Source organism: Muscardinus avellanarius, assembly GCF_963383645.1.
Source record: "Muscardinus avellanarius genome assembly, chromosome: 6".
Classification (NCBI taxonomy): domain Eukaryota; kingdom Metazoa; phylum Chordata; class Mammalia; order Rodentia; family Gliridae; genus Muscardinus; species Muscardinus avellanarius.
In genome coordinates this window covers 17,400,908-17,413,378 of record NC_137791.1, presented here as the reverse complement: position 1 = coordinate 17,413,378, position 12,471 = coordinate 17,400,908, and the positions used below count along the sequence as shown (strand labels likewise).

General features: G+C 46.8%; 1 protein-coding gene across 2 annotated transcripts in view; it reads left to right on the top strand.

Moving 5' to 3' along the window:
* Window positions 1-920: 920 nt before the first annotated feature.
* Window positions 921-12,471, top strand: part of OTUD4 (OTU deubiquitinase 4) — a gene marked incomplete at both ends in the record, with an annotated part of 43,984 nt that continues 32,433 nt past the window's right edge. For both annotated transcript variants that reach the window (XM_080698056.1, XM_080698055.1), the window contains 2 exons: window positions 921-1,076; window positions 8,998-9,081. In XM_080698056.1, coding sequence (XP_080554182.1) covers window positions 921-1,076; window positions 8,998-9,081 — 240 coding nt within the window. The remainder of the gene's footprint in view (window positions 1,077-8,997; window positions 9,082-12,471) is intronic.

The following is a 12,471-nucleotide window of genomic DNA, read 5'->3' as shown; positions in this document are numbered from 1 at the left end:
CCTAGATACTGTGATTATAGACGCGCGGCACCGCGCCTGGCTTCCATCCATTTTCTGCTGCAGCGGTTAAACCCGGCGACGCGGGGCCGGCGGGCAGAAGGAGCGGCGCGAACAGGTGCGCGGTCGGTTCGGAACTATACACAAAGGGCCGGCGGGGTCACCGCCGCCGCGTCCCTGGCAACGCCTCGAGCGCGGCGCAGGCGCACTTCCGTCGGGCCGGCGGCGCGGCGCAGGAGGCGGGGCGGCGCAAGCGCAGTTGTCGCGGGCCCGCGGCGCAGGGGGCGGGGCGGCGCAGGCGCATTTCCAGCGGGCCAGCGGCGCGGCGTAGGGTGCGGCGCGCGCATGCGGCCTCGCGTCGGCGGGTGGAGACCCTCGGCCCGCAGGCGGATGCGGCGCCTGCGCAGTGCGGACTTGTAGTCCGCGGCTCCCGGGCTCCTCCCGCGGGTAGGCGGGCCCAGCGTCCCCGCCCGCCGCATGCCGACTTCCTGTCGCGGCCCGAACTACATCTCCCGCCGTCCCTCTGCGGCCGGGCCGAAAGCGAAATCAGACTCCGGCCGCGCGGCGCTGCTCTCCGCCGGCGACCCTCCCGAGCCCTCCGGCCGCCGCGGCGACGCGCTCCCGCCGCCCGGGCTACCGTCCTCCTCCCTCGCGGCGGCGGCGGCGGCGGCGTCGGGCTCAGGCCTCGGGCACCGCAGCCGGCCGGGCGCGGGCTCCCGCGGCTCGTCCGGGCGGCGGCCCCGACGTTCGGGCTTCCCGCGGGTCCGCCCCCGGGCGCCGGCCATGCGCTAGGCGGGCTCCCTATGCGCCCCGACCGCCGCCGCGGGCCGCCTGCCGCCAGCCCCGGGCGCGGGCGTCGAGCAGCCGGCGGCGCGGCCATGTGGGGCTAGCCCGCCGCGCCCGGCCTGCAGCGCGCCCGCAACATGGAGGCGGCCGTCGGCGCGGACGGCGGGGCCCTGGGCGGCGCGGCGCCCTGCGAGGACACGACGCCCATGGACGCCTATCTGCGGAGGCTCGGCCTGTATCGGAAGCTGGTCGCCAAGGACGGGTCGTGCCTGTTCCGGGCCGTGGCGGAGCAGGTAGGGGCGCGGAGGGCGGGGGCCGCGGCCCCGGAGTGGGCCCCAGAGTGGCCCCGGGCCGGGCGCGCGGCCTTTGTGCGGCCCCCGGCGGGCTCTGCCTGGCGTTCGCCCGGCGCCCGGGGATCGACGTGTCCTAGACGGGTGGTGCGCCCGACTTGGTGCGGCATGTTTTTTTTTTTTTTTTTTTTCTTTTCCCTTCCCCTTCTGCTGGACTTTGAGATGTTAGGGTAGTCCAGCTCGCTGATGTCACCCGAAGTGAGCGGGCCAGCCGGCCGACCAACCTCTTGCAAATGCAAACACAAGAAAGGTTCTCAGCGGATTGTGTTTGAGTAGGGAGCACGCAGGGATTAGGGTCGGTGAGGCGGTGCAGGTATACTAAAAATAATTTTTACTTTTTTTTCCTAAAGTCTATTTTTGTGTTGGAGGAGGTAGTGTAACTGGGGGTTCTCTAGGGCCTTTTTGACCGAATTTTTTTTTTTTTTTTTTTACCCTCTTCGTTATTGGACAAAATCATTGCTATCCCGGCGTCGAGGCACACGCCTGTATTCCCAGTACTTGGGACACTGAAACTGGAGGCCCCGCAGGTTCGTGGCCAGCCGCAGCAACGTAGCGACTCTGGGCAGGCTAGCGAGACCATGTTTCAAAATAAGAAGGCTGGGAGTGTATGTTATGTAGAATGCCCTGGGCTGCTCCATCTACACACACACACACACACACACACACACACACACACACACACACACAATTCTAATCCAGTTTTTTAGGAAGACGTTTCTGATTTTTTGAGAGACCTTATTTCATGTTATATAATGCCATATGTTGTAGCTGTTTGGTTACCAAAACTCGTCCTATATTTGAAAAATAGCTGTTGAAGTAGTGGGGTTAAAAGTTTCACATTACTGGTCTGATTTGCTTTTCTTTCCACACCTTATGGGGATTGTGTGTGTGTGTGTGTGTGTGTGTGTGTGTGAATGAAATCTGAACCCAGGGCCCTTCTACCTCTGAGCTACACCCCAGGCCCTTTTACTTTTCTTTTCTCCTTTTTTTCTTGGTGGTACTGGGGGTGGAACCCAGGGACTTTATACCTCCGAACTACACTCACAGCCCTATGAGAGCCTCATTGTACCTGAGGCTGCCCTCCAACTGTGATCCTCCTGTCTCAGCCTCCCCAGTACTGGGATTACAAGTATTCGCGGCCCCCCCCCCCACTCTTTTTTTTTTGTGTGTGGTACTGGAAATGGAACCCAGGGGCATTCTCCCTTTGAGCTACACTCCCAGACCGATATTTATTCTTTATTATTATTTTTTTTTTTGGGGGGGGTGCTACTGGAGGTGGAACCCAGGGCTTTTCTACCTCTGGGCTATACTCCCAGACCTATTTTATACTTTATTTGGAAACAGGGTCTCACTAAGTTGCTGAAAGCTTCACTAAATAGCCGAGGCTGGCTTTGAACTTGTGTGATCCTCCTGTCTCAGCCTCCAAGTGCTGGGATTACAAGCGTGTGCCACCATGCCCAGCCCTATTCTTTATTTTGAAACAGGGTTTCACTAAGTTGGTGAGAGTCACCTTAATTGGTTGAAGCTAGTCTAAAACCTGCTATCCTGTCTGAGCATCCCAAATAATGGAATTACAGGCATGTGCCACCACACCTGGAGATAAGTTTTTTATTTTCTCATTTTTTTTTTTTTTTTGAATGGCAAATGGCATTTAAAAGTAACTTGTTTTGGCATTGGGGATGGAATCCAGGGGCAGTCTGCCTCTGACCTACACCCCAGCTGAGTTTCAAAGGGCCTAGTAGCTGAGACTGTCTGCGAACAGGGATCCTCTTGTCTTAGCCTCCCGAATGCTGGGATTACAAGTGTGAGCCATCATGTCTGGCTAAAAAATACTATTTTTGAGTAAATGTTTAACATCTGAATAATCAGCTGTTCCATTTCAAAATATCAATAGGCTATACCAGTAAAAGCACATTAAAAAGAAATGTCAGTAGGTCAACTATTTCCAGAGGCCCTCATTCTTTATACCCGTAGCATAGACTCTTTCTGAACAGGAGATTGATTTAACAGATACAAACCTTTGCCTTGTTTTTCAGGCATTTCCATTGAAACATTTTTTCCTGAAGTTCCCCAAACCAGGCTCCTTTTCAGTTCATTTCATTTCCAGAAATTTAGTATGTTCCAGTGTGAGTGGGGTATGTTCACACACACACCCCAGGCTTTACTATTAGGAAAACAGTCTGCCCCATTTGTGAATTTTCCAAGTCTCCCATCTGTTGCTTCCTTTATATCAGTTTTGGACCTTTTAGCATTTCCAGGAGCAGAAGAGGTGGAAGTGAAGGCAGCCCATAATTATCTCTTGTCAGCTTTAGTAGGAATTTGGTCAGGAAGGGGAAGAGATTACTACTTGGAGTTTGATTATCCAGGCTCTTGTTACATTGAAACAGAAAGGTGTGTCTGTTTCAGTATTAAGTATCATATGTATTTGGTGAACTTGATTATGCAGAAGCCTCTCCATGTTTGAAATGGGTGTACATTTTTAAAGGACAAAGAGTTACTTGTACTAAGAATGCATTAACATCAGGTAATACATATTTACTAATGGGATTTAGTTTAGGCATAAGGGACTACTCTCCAGTTTTGACTATGTCAAGGTGTAAGAGTGAACTCTTATTTTTATTTTATTTATTTTTTTGCGGTACTGGGGGTGGAACCCAGGGGCTTTCTACCTCCGGGCTATACTAACAGATCTATTTTATATTTTATTTGGAAACAGGGTCTCACTAAGTTGCTGAGAGCCTAAGTAGCTGAGGCTGGCTTTGAACCTGTGTGATCCTCTTGTCTCAGCCTCCCAAGCACGGGGATTATAAGAATGTGCCACCATGCCTGGCTGAACTCTGATTTTGACTATATTGATTTTTAGCCCAAGATTGAAATCTTGGGGAAAGCCCGGTTATTCAGTAGATATGGAGTAAGGGTGTAGCCCTCATTGCTAAAGGCAAAGCATGGAAAAGGGAAGTAATACCAACTTCCAGCTGCCCTTCTCAAAAGTGTACACAGGATTTACTTATTTGCAAATAGTTTCTTCTGTAAAAATCGTCATGAGTATCTTTTCTAAGGAGCCAGTAATAAAAGTGGCCCTCTCTGGAGGGGGGAAGGACACTTCACTTTCCCACCAAATCAACTGATTTTGATACACCCTTCCCTTACACACTTGTGGATTTGGACCTGCAGGAGGCCTGACCTGAATCAGCTCCCAGCCATAGAGCTAAAAATAGGACACTCTTAGAGGACTTGCTAAAACCGTGCCTCCTCCTTTCTAAAGTGTTTATCACTGTCTTATCCCCAGTAGCGATGGGAAAGCCTCTTCCTTTAGCTTATTTTCATCTGTGTAATAATTTACAAATATAGATATTACCCTACCAGTCCAGTTCTACCTGAATGTTCTTGCCTAGCTTGTACAGTTATTTATTTGTGGTACTGGGCATTGTACCTCCAAGCTACATGCCCAGCCCTATATTTTAGTCTTTATTTTGAAACAGGGTCTTGCTAAAGTTGCAGAGGGCCTTACTAAGTAACTGAGGCTGGCCACAAACCTAAGATTACCTTGTCTCAGCCTCCTAAATTACTGGGATTATAAGCATGCACCACCATGCCTGGCTAGTAATTTAGTTTCTAAAAAGTCATTTAACCCCCTGGCATGGTGGCTCATGCTTGTAATCCCAGCATTTGGGAGGCTGAGGCAGGAGGATTGCGGTTTGTGACCAGCCTTAGCTACTTAGACTCTTTCTAACCCAGTGAGATCCTGTTTCAAAATAAAGAATAAAAAATAGGCCTGGGCATATATCTTGGAGGCAGAACACTTCAGGGTTCCATTCCCAGGACTGTAAAAAGAAAGTCATTCAACCTTGCTTCTGGCTTTGGATTTGAAAATTACTAGCACTCCACACTTGCTTCTGAGCAACAGGTTCAGTTGACTACATGCTATGCTACATCTTTGTTAGGATCCTGAGAAGAAAAGCCATTAGATATGCCAGCCATTGTTTTTGATGGGAAATGAGCTTTACTCCTTATGCTTGCCACCTGTTGCCAGGTAAGTGGCTTTAGCACTAGCTTCCCTTTGCTTATGGCAGAAAAACCCTGTCAGATGACACTCTGACTTACTCATGCTAATAAACTTATTCCACAATAGTGTCTAATGTAGCTTCTGTGAAAGAAGCCTTCATGCTGGGTGTGGAGGTGCACTTCTGTGCTCCCAGTACTTGGGAGGCTGAAACAGAAGGATCGCAGGTTAGAAGCTAGCCTCAGCAACTTGGTGAGGCTCTCCGCAATTAGACCCTGTTTCTAATAAAAATATAAAATGGGTCTGGAGGTATGGCCTGAATCCCCCTAGGTTGAACCCCTAATACCACAAAAACAAAAATAACAAAAGTCTGGCTAAATGTTATTTTTTGAATTGGCAAAAAAAGATATATTTGCGTGTGTGCGCATGTGTGTGCGCGAGTGTGTGTGTGTGGTGTACTGGGGATTGAACCTTGGGGCATTCTACTTTTATTTTTTGCAGTAATGGGGATGGAACCCAGGGGCATTCTACCTCTGAGCTATACCCACCCCCATTTTTTCTTTATTTTGAAACAGGGTCTCACTGAGTTGCAGAGGGCCTCACTAAGTAGCTGTGGCTTTCATTGAATCACGATCCTCCTGTCCCAGCCTCCAAATGCTGAGATTACAGGCGTGCACCACCACACCCAACTGCATTCTACTTGTAAAATCTATCCCAGCCCCAATTTTTAAATTTAAATTTTATTTATTTATTTTTTTGGTGGTACTGGAGGTGGAACCCAGAGGCTTTCTACCTCCGGGCTATACTCCCAGACCCATTTTATATTTGGAATCAGGGTCTCACTTAAGTTGCTGAGGCTGACTTCAAACCTGTGTGATCCTCCTGTCTTAGAGCGTGTGCCACCATGCCCAGCTAATTTTTTATTTTGAATCAGGGTCTTACTAAGTTGCAAAGGGCTCACAGGTTGCCACAATTGGCCACAAACCTGCAATCCTCCTATCTCTGCTTCCCAAATACTGGGGTTTCAAGCATGTACCACTATGGCTGGCTGATAACAAGATTCTTTGTTTGTGTATGGTGCCCGGGATGGAACCCAGGAGGATTCTACCTCTTGAGCTGCACCCTCAGCCTCATTATATTGTTTTTTATTTCTTATTTTTATTTTATTTTTTGTTTTTGCAGTCCTGGGGATGGAACCCAGGGACATTCTAACTCTGAGCTACACCTCCAGCCCTATTTTTTATTCTTTATTTTGAAATAGGGTCTTACTAAGTTATGGAGGGCCTCACTAAGTAGCTGAGGCTGTCTGCGAACCATGATCCTCCAGTCTCAGCCTTCCCAATGCTAGGATTATAAGTGTGTGCCACCATACCTGGGTTTTGTTTTTGTTTTATTTATTTATTTTTGTTTTTGTAGTACTGGTGATGGAATCAGAGGCATTCTACCTCTGAGCTACACTCCCAGTCCTATTTTATTTATTTATTAATTTATTTACTTGTGGATCTGGGGATGGAGCCTAGGAGCATTTGACCTCTGAGCTACACCCCCTGCCCTGTTTTTTATTCTTTATTTTGAAACAGGGTCTCACTAAGTTGTGGAGGACCTCACTAAGTAGTTGAGGCTGTCTGCCAACCTCGATCCTCTGGTCTTAGCCTCCCAAATGCTGGGGTAACAAAGCGTGTGCCACCATGCCCGGCTTCCCAGCCATATTTTTTATTCTTTATTTTGAAACCGGGTCTCACTGAGTTGCAAAGGGCCTCACTAAGTAGCTGAGGCTGGCCGTGAACCGGGATCCTCCCAAATGTTGGGATTACAAGTGTGCGCCACCACACCTGGCGTCTTGTTTTTATTTGAAGTAGAGTCTCACTAGATTGAGAGTCTCACAACTTGCTGAGACTGTCCTCAAACCTATAACCATCCTTTCTCAGTCTCCCAAGTACTGTGATTATAGGCCACCATGTCCTACATATAACCCTTTTTCAAAACAAAAACAAAAAGGGCTGGGGTTGCCGGGTGTGGTGGCTCACACTTGTAATCCTAGTGCTTGGGAGGCCAAGACAGGAGGATCGCAGGTTTGTGGCCAGCCTCAGCTACTTATTGAGGCCTTTCACAATCTAGTGAGACCCTGTTTCAAGAAAAAGAATAAAAATAGGGCTGAGAGTGTAGCTCAGAGGTAGAATGCCTCTGGGTTCAATCTCCAGTACCACAAAACAAAAAGGGAGTGTAGTCCCAAGGTAGATTGCCCCAGGTTCATTCCTCAGCACTAAAAAAAGGAAAGAAAAAAAGGACTTAAATGCCTGGCATAATGGCACGAGTATAATCTCAGTACTTAGGAGGTTGAGACAGGTTATTAGGTTCGAGGACAACCTCAGCAAGTAGAGACACTCGTCAGCTTAGACCCTGTTTCAAAATAAAAATAAAAAGTAGGGCTGGGGGTATATACAGCACAAATGCAGAATGCCCCTGAGTCCATTCTCAGTACCACTCACACACAAAGATTACGAATGAAGCTTTTTTTCCCTTCTATACTGTGGAGTAGGGATTCTGTTGTTAGCTTTGTTTTGTGTAGAGCAAAGTTATTGTTGAGGGCTGACAAGAGAAGAAAGCTTGAAATGTCTAGTACTTGGGAGGCTGAGACAGGATCACAGGTTCACAGCCAGATTTTCAGCTACTTAGGCCCCGTTTTAAAATAAAGAGCAAAAAGTAGGGCTGAGGGTGTAGCTTGGAGGTAGAATGTCCCTGGGTTTAGTCCCTAGTACTACAAAGAAAAAAAGGGAGATGCTAATAAGTTCCTTTTTTGGTACTAGGTGTTGGCCTAGGCATACTACCATCATACTACACCTTCAAACTTTTTTCCCCCAGGAGGGGCATTTTACCTCTGACCTACACACTCCCAACCCTACTTTTCTAATAGTTTGTTTTGAAGCAGGGTCTCACTGAGTTACAAAAGACCTCACTAAGTAGCCGAGGCTGGCCGCGAATTGGGATCCTCAGTTTTCAGTCTCCCAAACGCTGGGTTTACAAGAATGTGCCACCATGCCTGGCTATTTTTTATTTTTTATTTCTTGGTACTGGGGATGGAACCCAGGGGCATTTTACCTCTGAGCTATATCACCAGCCCTATTTTTTATTCTTTCTTTCTTTCTTTCTTTCTTTCTTTCTTTCTTTCTTTCTTTCTTTTTCTATTTTTGGTGGTACTGGGGGTAGAACCCAGGGGCTTTCTACCTTTGGGCTATACTCCCAGGCCTATTTTATATTTTATTTGGAAACAGGGTCTCACTAAGTTGCTGAGAGCCTCACTAAGTAGCTGAGGCTGGCTTGGAACCTGTGCGATCCTCCTGTCTCAGCCTCCCAAGCGCAGGGATTACAAGCATGCGCCACCACGCACGGCTTTATTCTTTATTTTGAAACCGGGTCTTCACTGAGTTGCAGAGGGCCTCACTAAGTAGCTGAGGCTGTCTGCAAACTGGGATCCTCCTGTCTCAGCCTCCCAAATGCTGGGATTATAAGTGTGCCGCCATGCCCTGCTTATTTATTTTGAAACAGGGTCACCCTGTGCTGCTGAGGCTGGCCTTGAATCAGTAATCTTCCTGTCTGTCTCCCAAGTACTGGAATTATAGGCCTATGCCACCAGCCTGGGTGCAAATAAGTTCTCTATAGAATGACATCTGGGTTAAGGAGTATTGCTGTTTTCCTTTGTCAGTTATTACTGAGCTTAGAGGAAGAGATGAGAATAAAGATGTAAAAATTATAGAAAGAGAAATAGAGGGGGAGTTGTCTAACTGTGGGTGTGAAAGAAGGGATAGGTTGCAATTTGAATTTGTTTTTAACAAAATGCTTAATAGTGTGTTTTCTTTTTAGGTGTTGCACTCCCAGGCTCGCCATGTTGAAGTTAGAATGGCCTGTATCCACTATCTTCGGGAGAATAGAGAGAAATTTGAAGCGGTAATTTCTAATTTCAAATGTGATAGCATCTTGACTTGAATTTAAATTTTGGCCTTTAGAACTGTTCTAGTGGAAATTTCATAGGGTGTATAATGCTGGTTTTATTTTTTTTTTTTTAATTTGGTGGTACTGGGGTTCTTGGAAACCCTTCTACCTTGGGGCTATACTCCCAGACCTATTTTAGACTTTTTGTTTGGAAACAGGGTCCTTAAGCCGTGCGGCTGGCTTCGAACCTGCATGATCCTCCTGTCTCCGCCTCCCAAGCCTGGGGATTATAAGCATTTGCCACCACGCCCAGCTAATGCTGGTTTTGAAAATCCTTATCCTAAACCAGGTGTGGCTCATGCCTGTGTTCCCAGTACATGGGAAGCTGAGCCAGGAGGATCACAGGTTTGTGGCCAGCCTCAGCATATTAGTAAGGTCAACTTAGAGAGACCCTGTTTCAAAGTAAAAGAATAAAAGCCAGGCGTGGTGGTGCAAGCTTGTAATCCCAGCATTTGGGAGGCTGAGACAGGAGGATCCCACTTCACAGACAGCCTCAGCTACTTAGTGAGGCCCTTTGTAACTAAATGAGACCCTGTTTCAAAATAAAGAATACAAAATGGGGCTAGGGGTGTAGCTCTGAGGTAGAATGCCCCTGGGTTCCATCTTCAGCATTGTGGGGAAAAAAAGGTAAAAGCATAAAATAGGGCTGGGGGTGTAACCTGAAAGAGAGGTGTAGTGCATCTGGGTTCCGTCCCTAGCACCACACACCAATATCTCTTATAAAAAAGGTCTTTATTGAACTTAAATTGAAGTATATTGGTTGTGATTTTTTTTTTTTTTTTGCGGGTCTGGGGATGGAACCCAGAGGCATTTGACCTCCGAGCTACACCCCCTGCCCAATTTTTTATTCTTTATTTTATTTTTATTATTTATTTATTTATTTTTTGCGGATCTGGGGATGGAACTCGGGGGCATTTGACCTCTGAGCTACACCCCCTGCTCTAGTTTTTATTTATTTTGAAACCGGGTCTCACTAAGTTGCAGAGGGCCTCACTAAGTAGCTGAGGCTGTCCGGGAACCATGATCTTCCGGTCTCAGCCTCCCGAATGCTGGGATTAGAGGCGTGCACCACCACAACCCGGCTTATTCTTTATTTTGAAACAGGGTCTCACTGAGTTGTGGAGGACCTCAACTAAGTAGCTGAGGCTGTCCACGAACTGCAATCCTCCAGTCTCAGACTCCCAAATGCTGGGATTACAAGCGTGTGCCACCACTCATGGCTGATTGTGATATTTCCTAGGCTATTTTGTATGTGTGTATATATACATACTTTTTTGGAGGTCTGGGGATAGAACCCAGGGACATTTGACCTCCAAGCTACACTCCCTGCCCTATTTTTTTATTTTTTCTTTTGAAACCGGGTCTCACTGAGTTGCAGAGGGCCTCACTAAGTAGCTGAGGCTGTTTGCGAACTGTGATCCTCCGATCTCAGTCTCCCCAATGCTGGGATTACAAACGTGCACCACCACGCCTGGCTATTTTGTATATTTTCACAGTTAGAAAGCTGTGCCAGGTGTGATGGCATGTACCTTCCGTACCAGTACTTGGAAGGCTGAGACAGGAACATCACAGGTTAGAAGATAGTCTCAGCAATGTAGTGATAGATCCTGTTTACAAACAAAAGTAAAAGGGCTAGGAGTGTAGCTTGGAGGAGAATGATCCTGGGTTTGATCTCTAGTACCACTTCCACCAAAGGGAACAATGAAGCTGAACTTGTTGGCTTACTCATACAATCCCACTTTCAAAATAAAAAGTTAAATAGGGTTGGTGGTGTAGCTTGGAGGTAGATTGCTCCATGAAGCTTGGAGGTTTCATGCCCAGTACAAAAAAATAAAAAACCTGATCTGAGGTGGTTGAGGTTGGCCGTGAACCTGCAATTCTGTCTTAGCCTCCCAAGGGCCAAAATCACAAGGCTGTGCCACTAGGCCTGGCTGATCCTGTTTCAAAACAAATAGTTTATGGGGAAAGCCCGGCGTGGTGATGCACACTGCAATCCCAGCATTCCGGAGGCTGAGAAAGGAGAATCGCGGTTCGAGGACAGCCTCAGCTACTTAGTGAGGCCCTTTGCAACTCAGTGAGACCCTGTTTAAAAATAAAGAATAAAAATAGGGCTGAAGGTGTAACTCAGAAGTAGAATGGCCCTAGGTTCTATCTCCAGTACTGCAAAAAAATAGTTATGGGGATTCAGCTCAAAGGTAGAGTGCCCCTAGGTTCAATTCCCTGTAAGGCTCCCCCCCCCCCCCCTTACACACACAGACAAGCTGTGATTAATTAAGACCTTGACCTGTGGGGTTAGAAGGATGACCTGGATAAAATCCTTGCATACTATGAGTGAGACTTTGAGAGGATCAGGGAACTGGATATTGAGATTAATAGTGTTTTTTTTTTGGTTGTTGTTTGGGGCATTCTACCTCTGAGCTACACCCCCAGCTTTTTTTTTTTTTTTGTTCTTTATTTTGAAACCGAGTCTCACTGAGTTGCAAAGGAACTCATTAAGTAGCTGAGGCAGGGCATGAACTTAGATCCTTCAGTCTCCTGAATGCTGGGATTATAAGTGTGTGCTACCATGCCGGGCACCCGCAGCCCTAATTTTAATTATTATTGTTTTTTTTTGTGGTACTGGGGTAAAACCCGGTGGCTTTTCTGCCTCTGTGATATAGTCCCAGACCTATTTTATGTTTTATTTGGAAACAGGGTCTCACTAAGTTGCTGAGAGCCTCACTAAGTAGCTGAGGCTGGCTTCAGAACTGTGATCCTCTTGTCTCTGCCTCCTAAGTGCTGGAACGAATTATTTATTTTGATACAGGGTCTCACTAAGTTTTTGAGAGCCTCACTAAGTAGCTGAGGCTGGCTGTGAACCTGTGGTCTTCCTGTCTCGGCCTTTCACATACCGGTTTATAAGTGTGCACCACCATACCTGGCTCTTAATTAAGTGGTTTCTGATTAAAGAAATTTCAGACTGAGTATAAAAAATATTCTCAGCATAAGTAATAGTAAACATTTAATTTTGTCAGGTGGCATTTATAGATTTCAGAAATCATTGTGAAATCACATATCAGCACTGTAATTATATGAATGGTGATTAGTAATAAAATGTTGCATAACAACAGTATAATTTTCTCAGAAGTATGTAGTAGACTGAAATATTCCATAGTGACCTATTTATACTTTACATTCAATCTCTTACTGGATTTACTGGCTACTGGTTTTATGACCTAAAATTATGGAATTTGAGACTTTCAGTGGTATTTTACCTATTGACTGGTAAAGAACATTGACACTTTACAAATAAGTAAACATTAAGCACTTAACAGATAAGGTGTTCTCAGTGTGAGCAAGTACCAG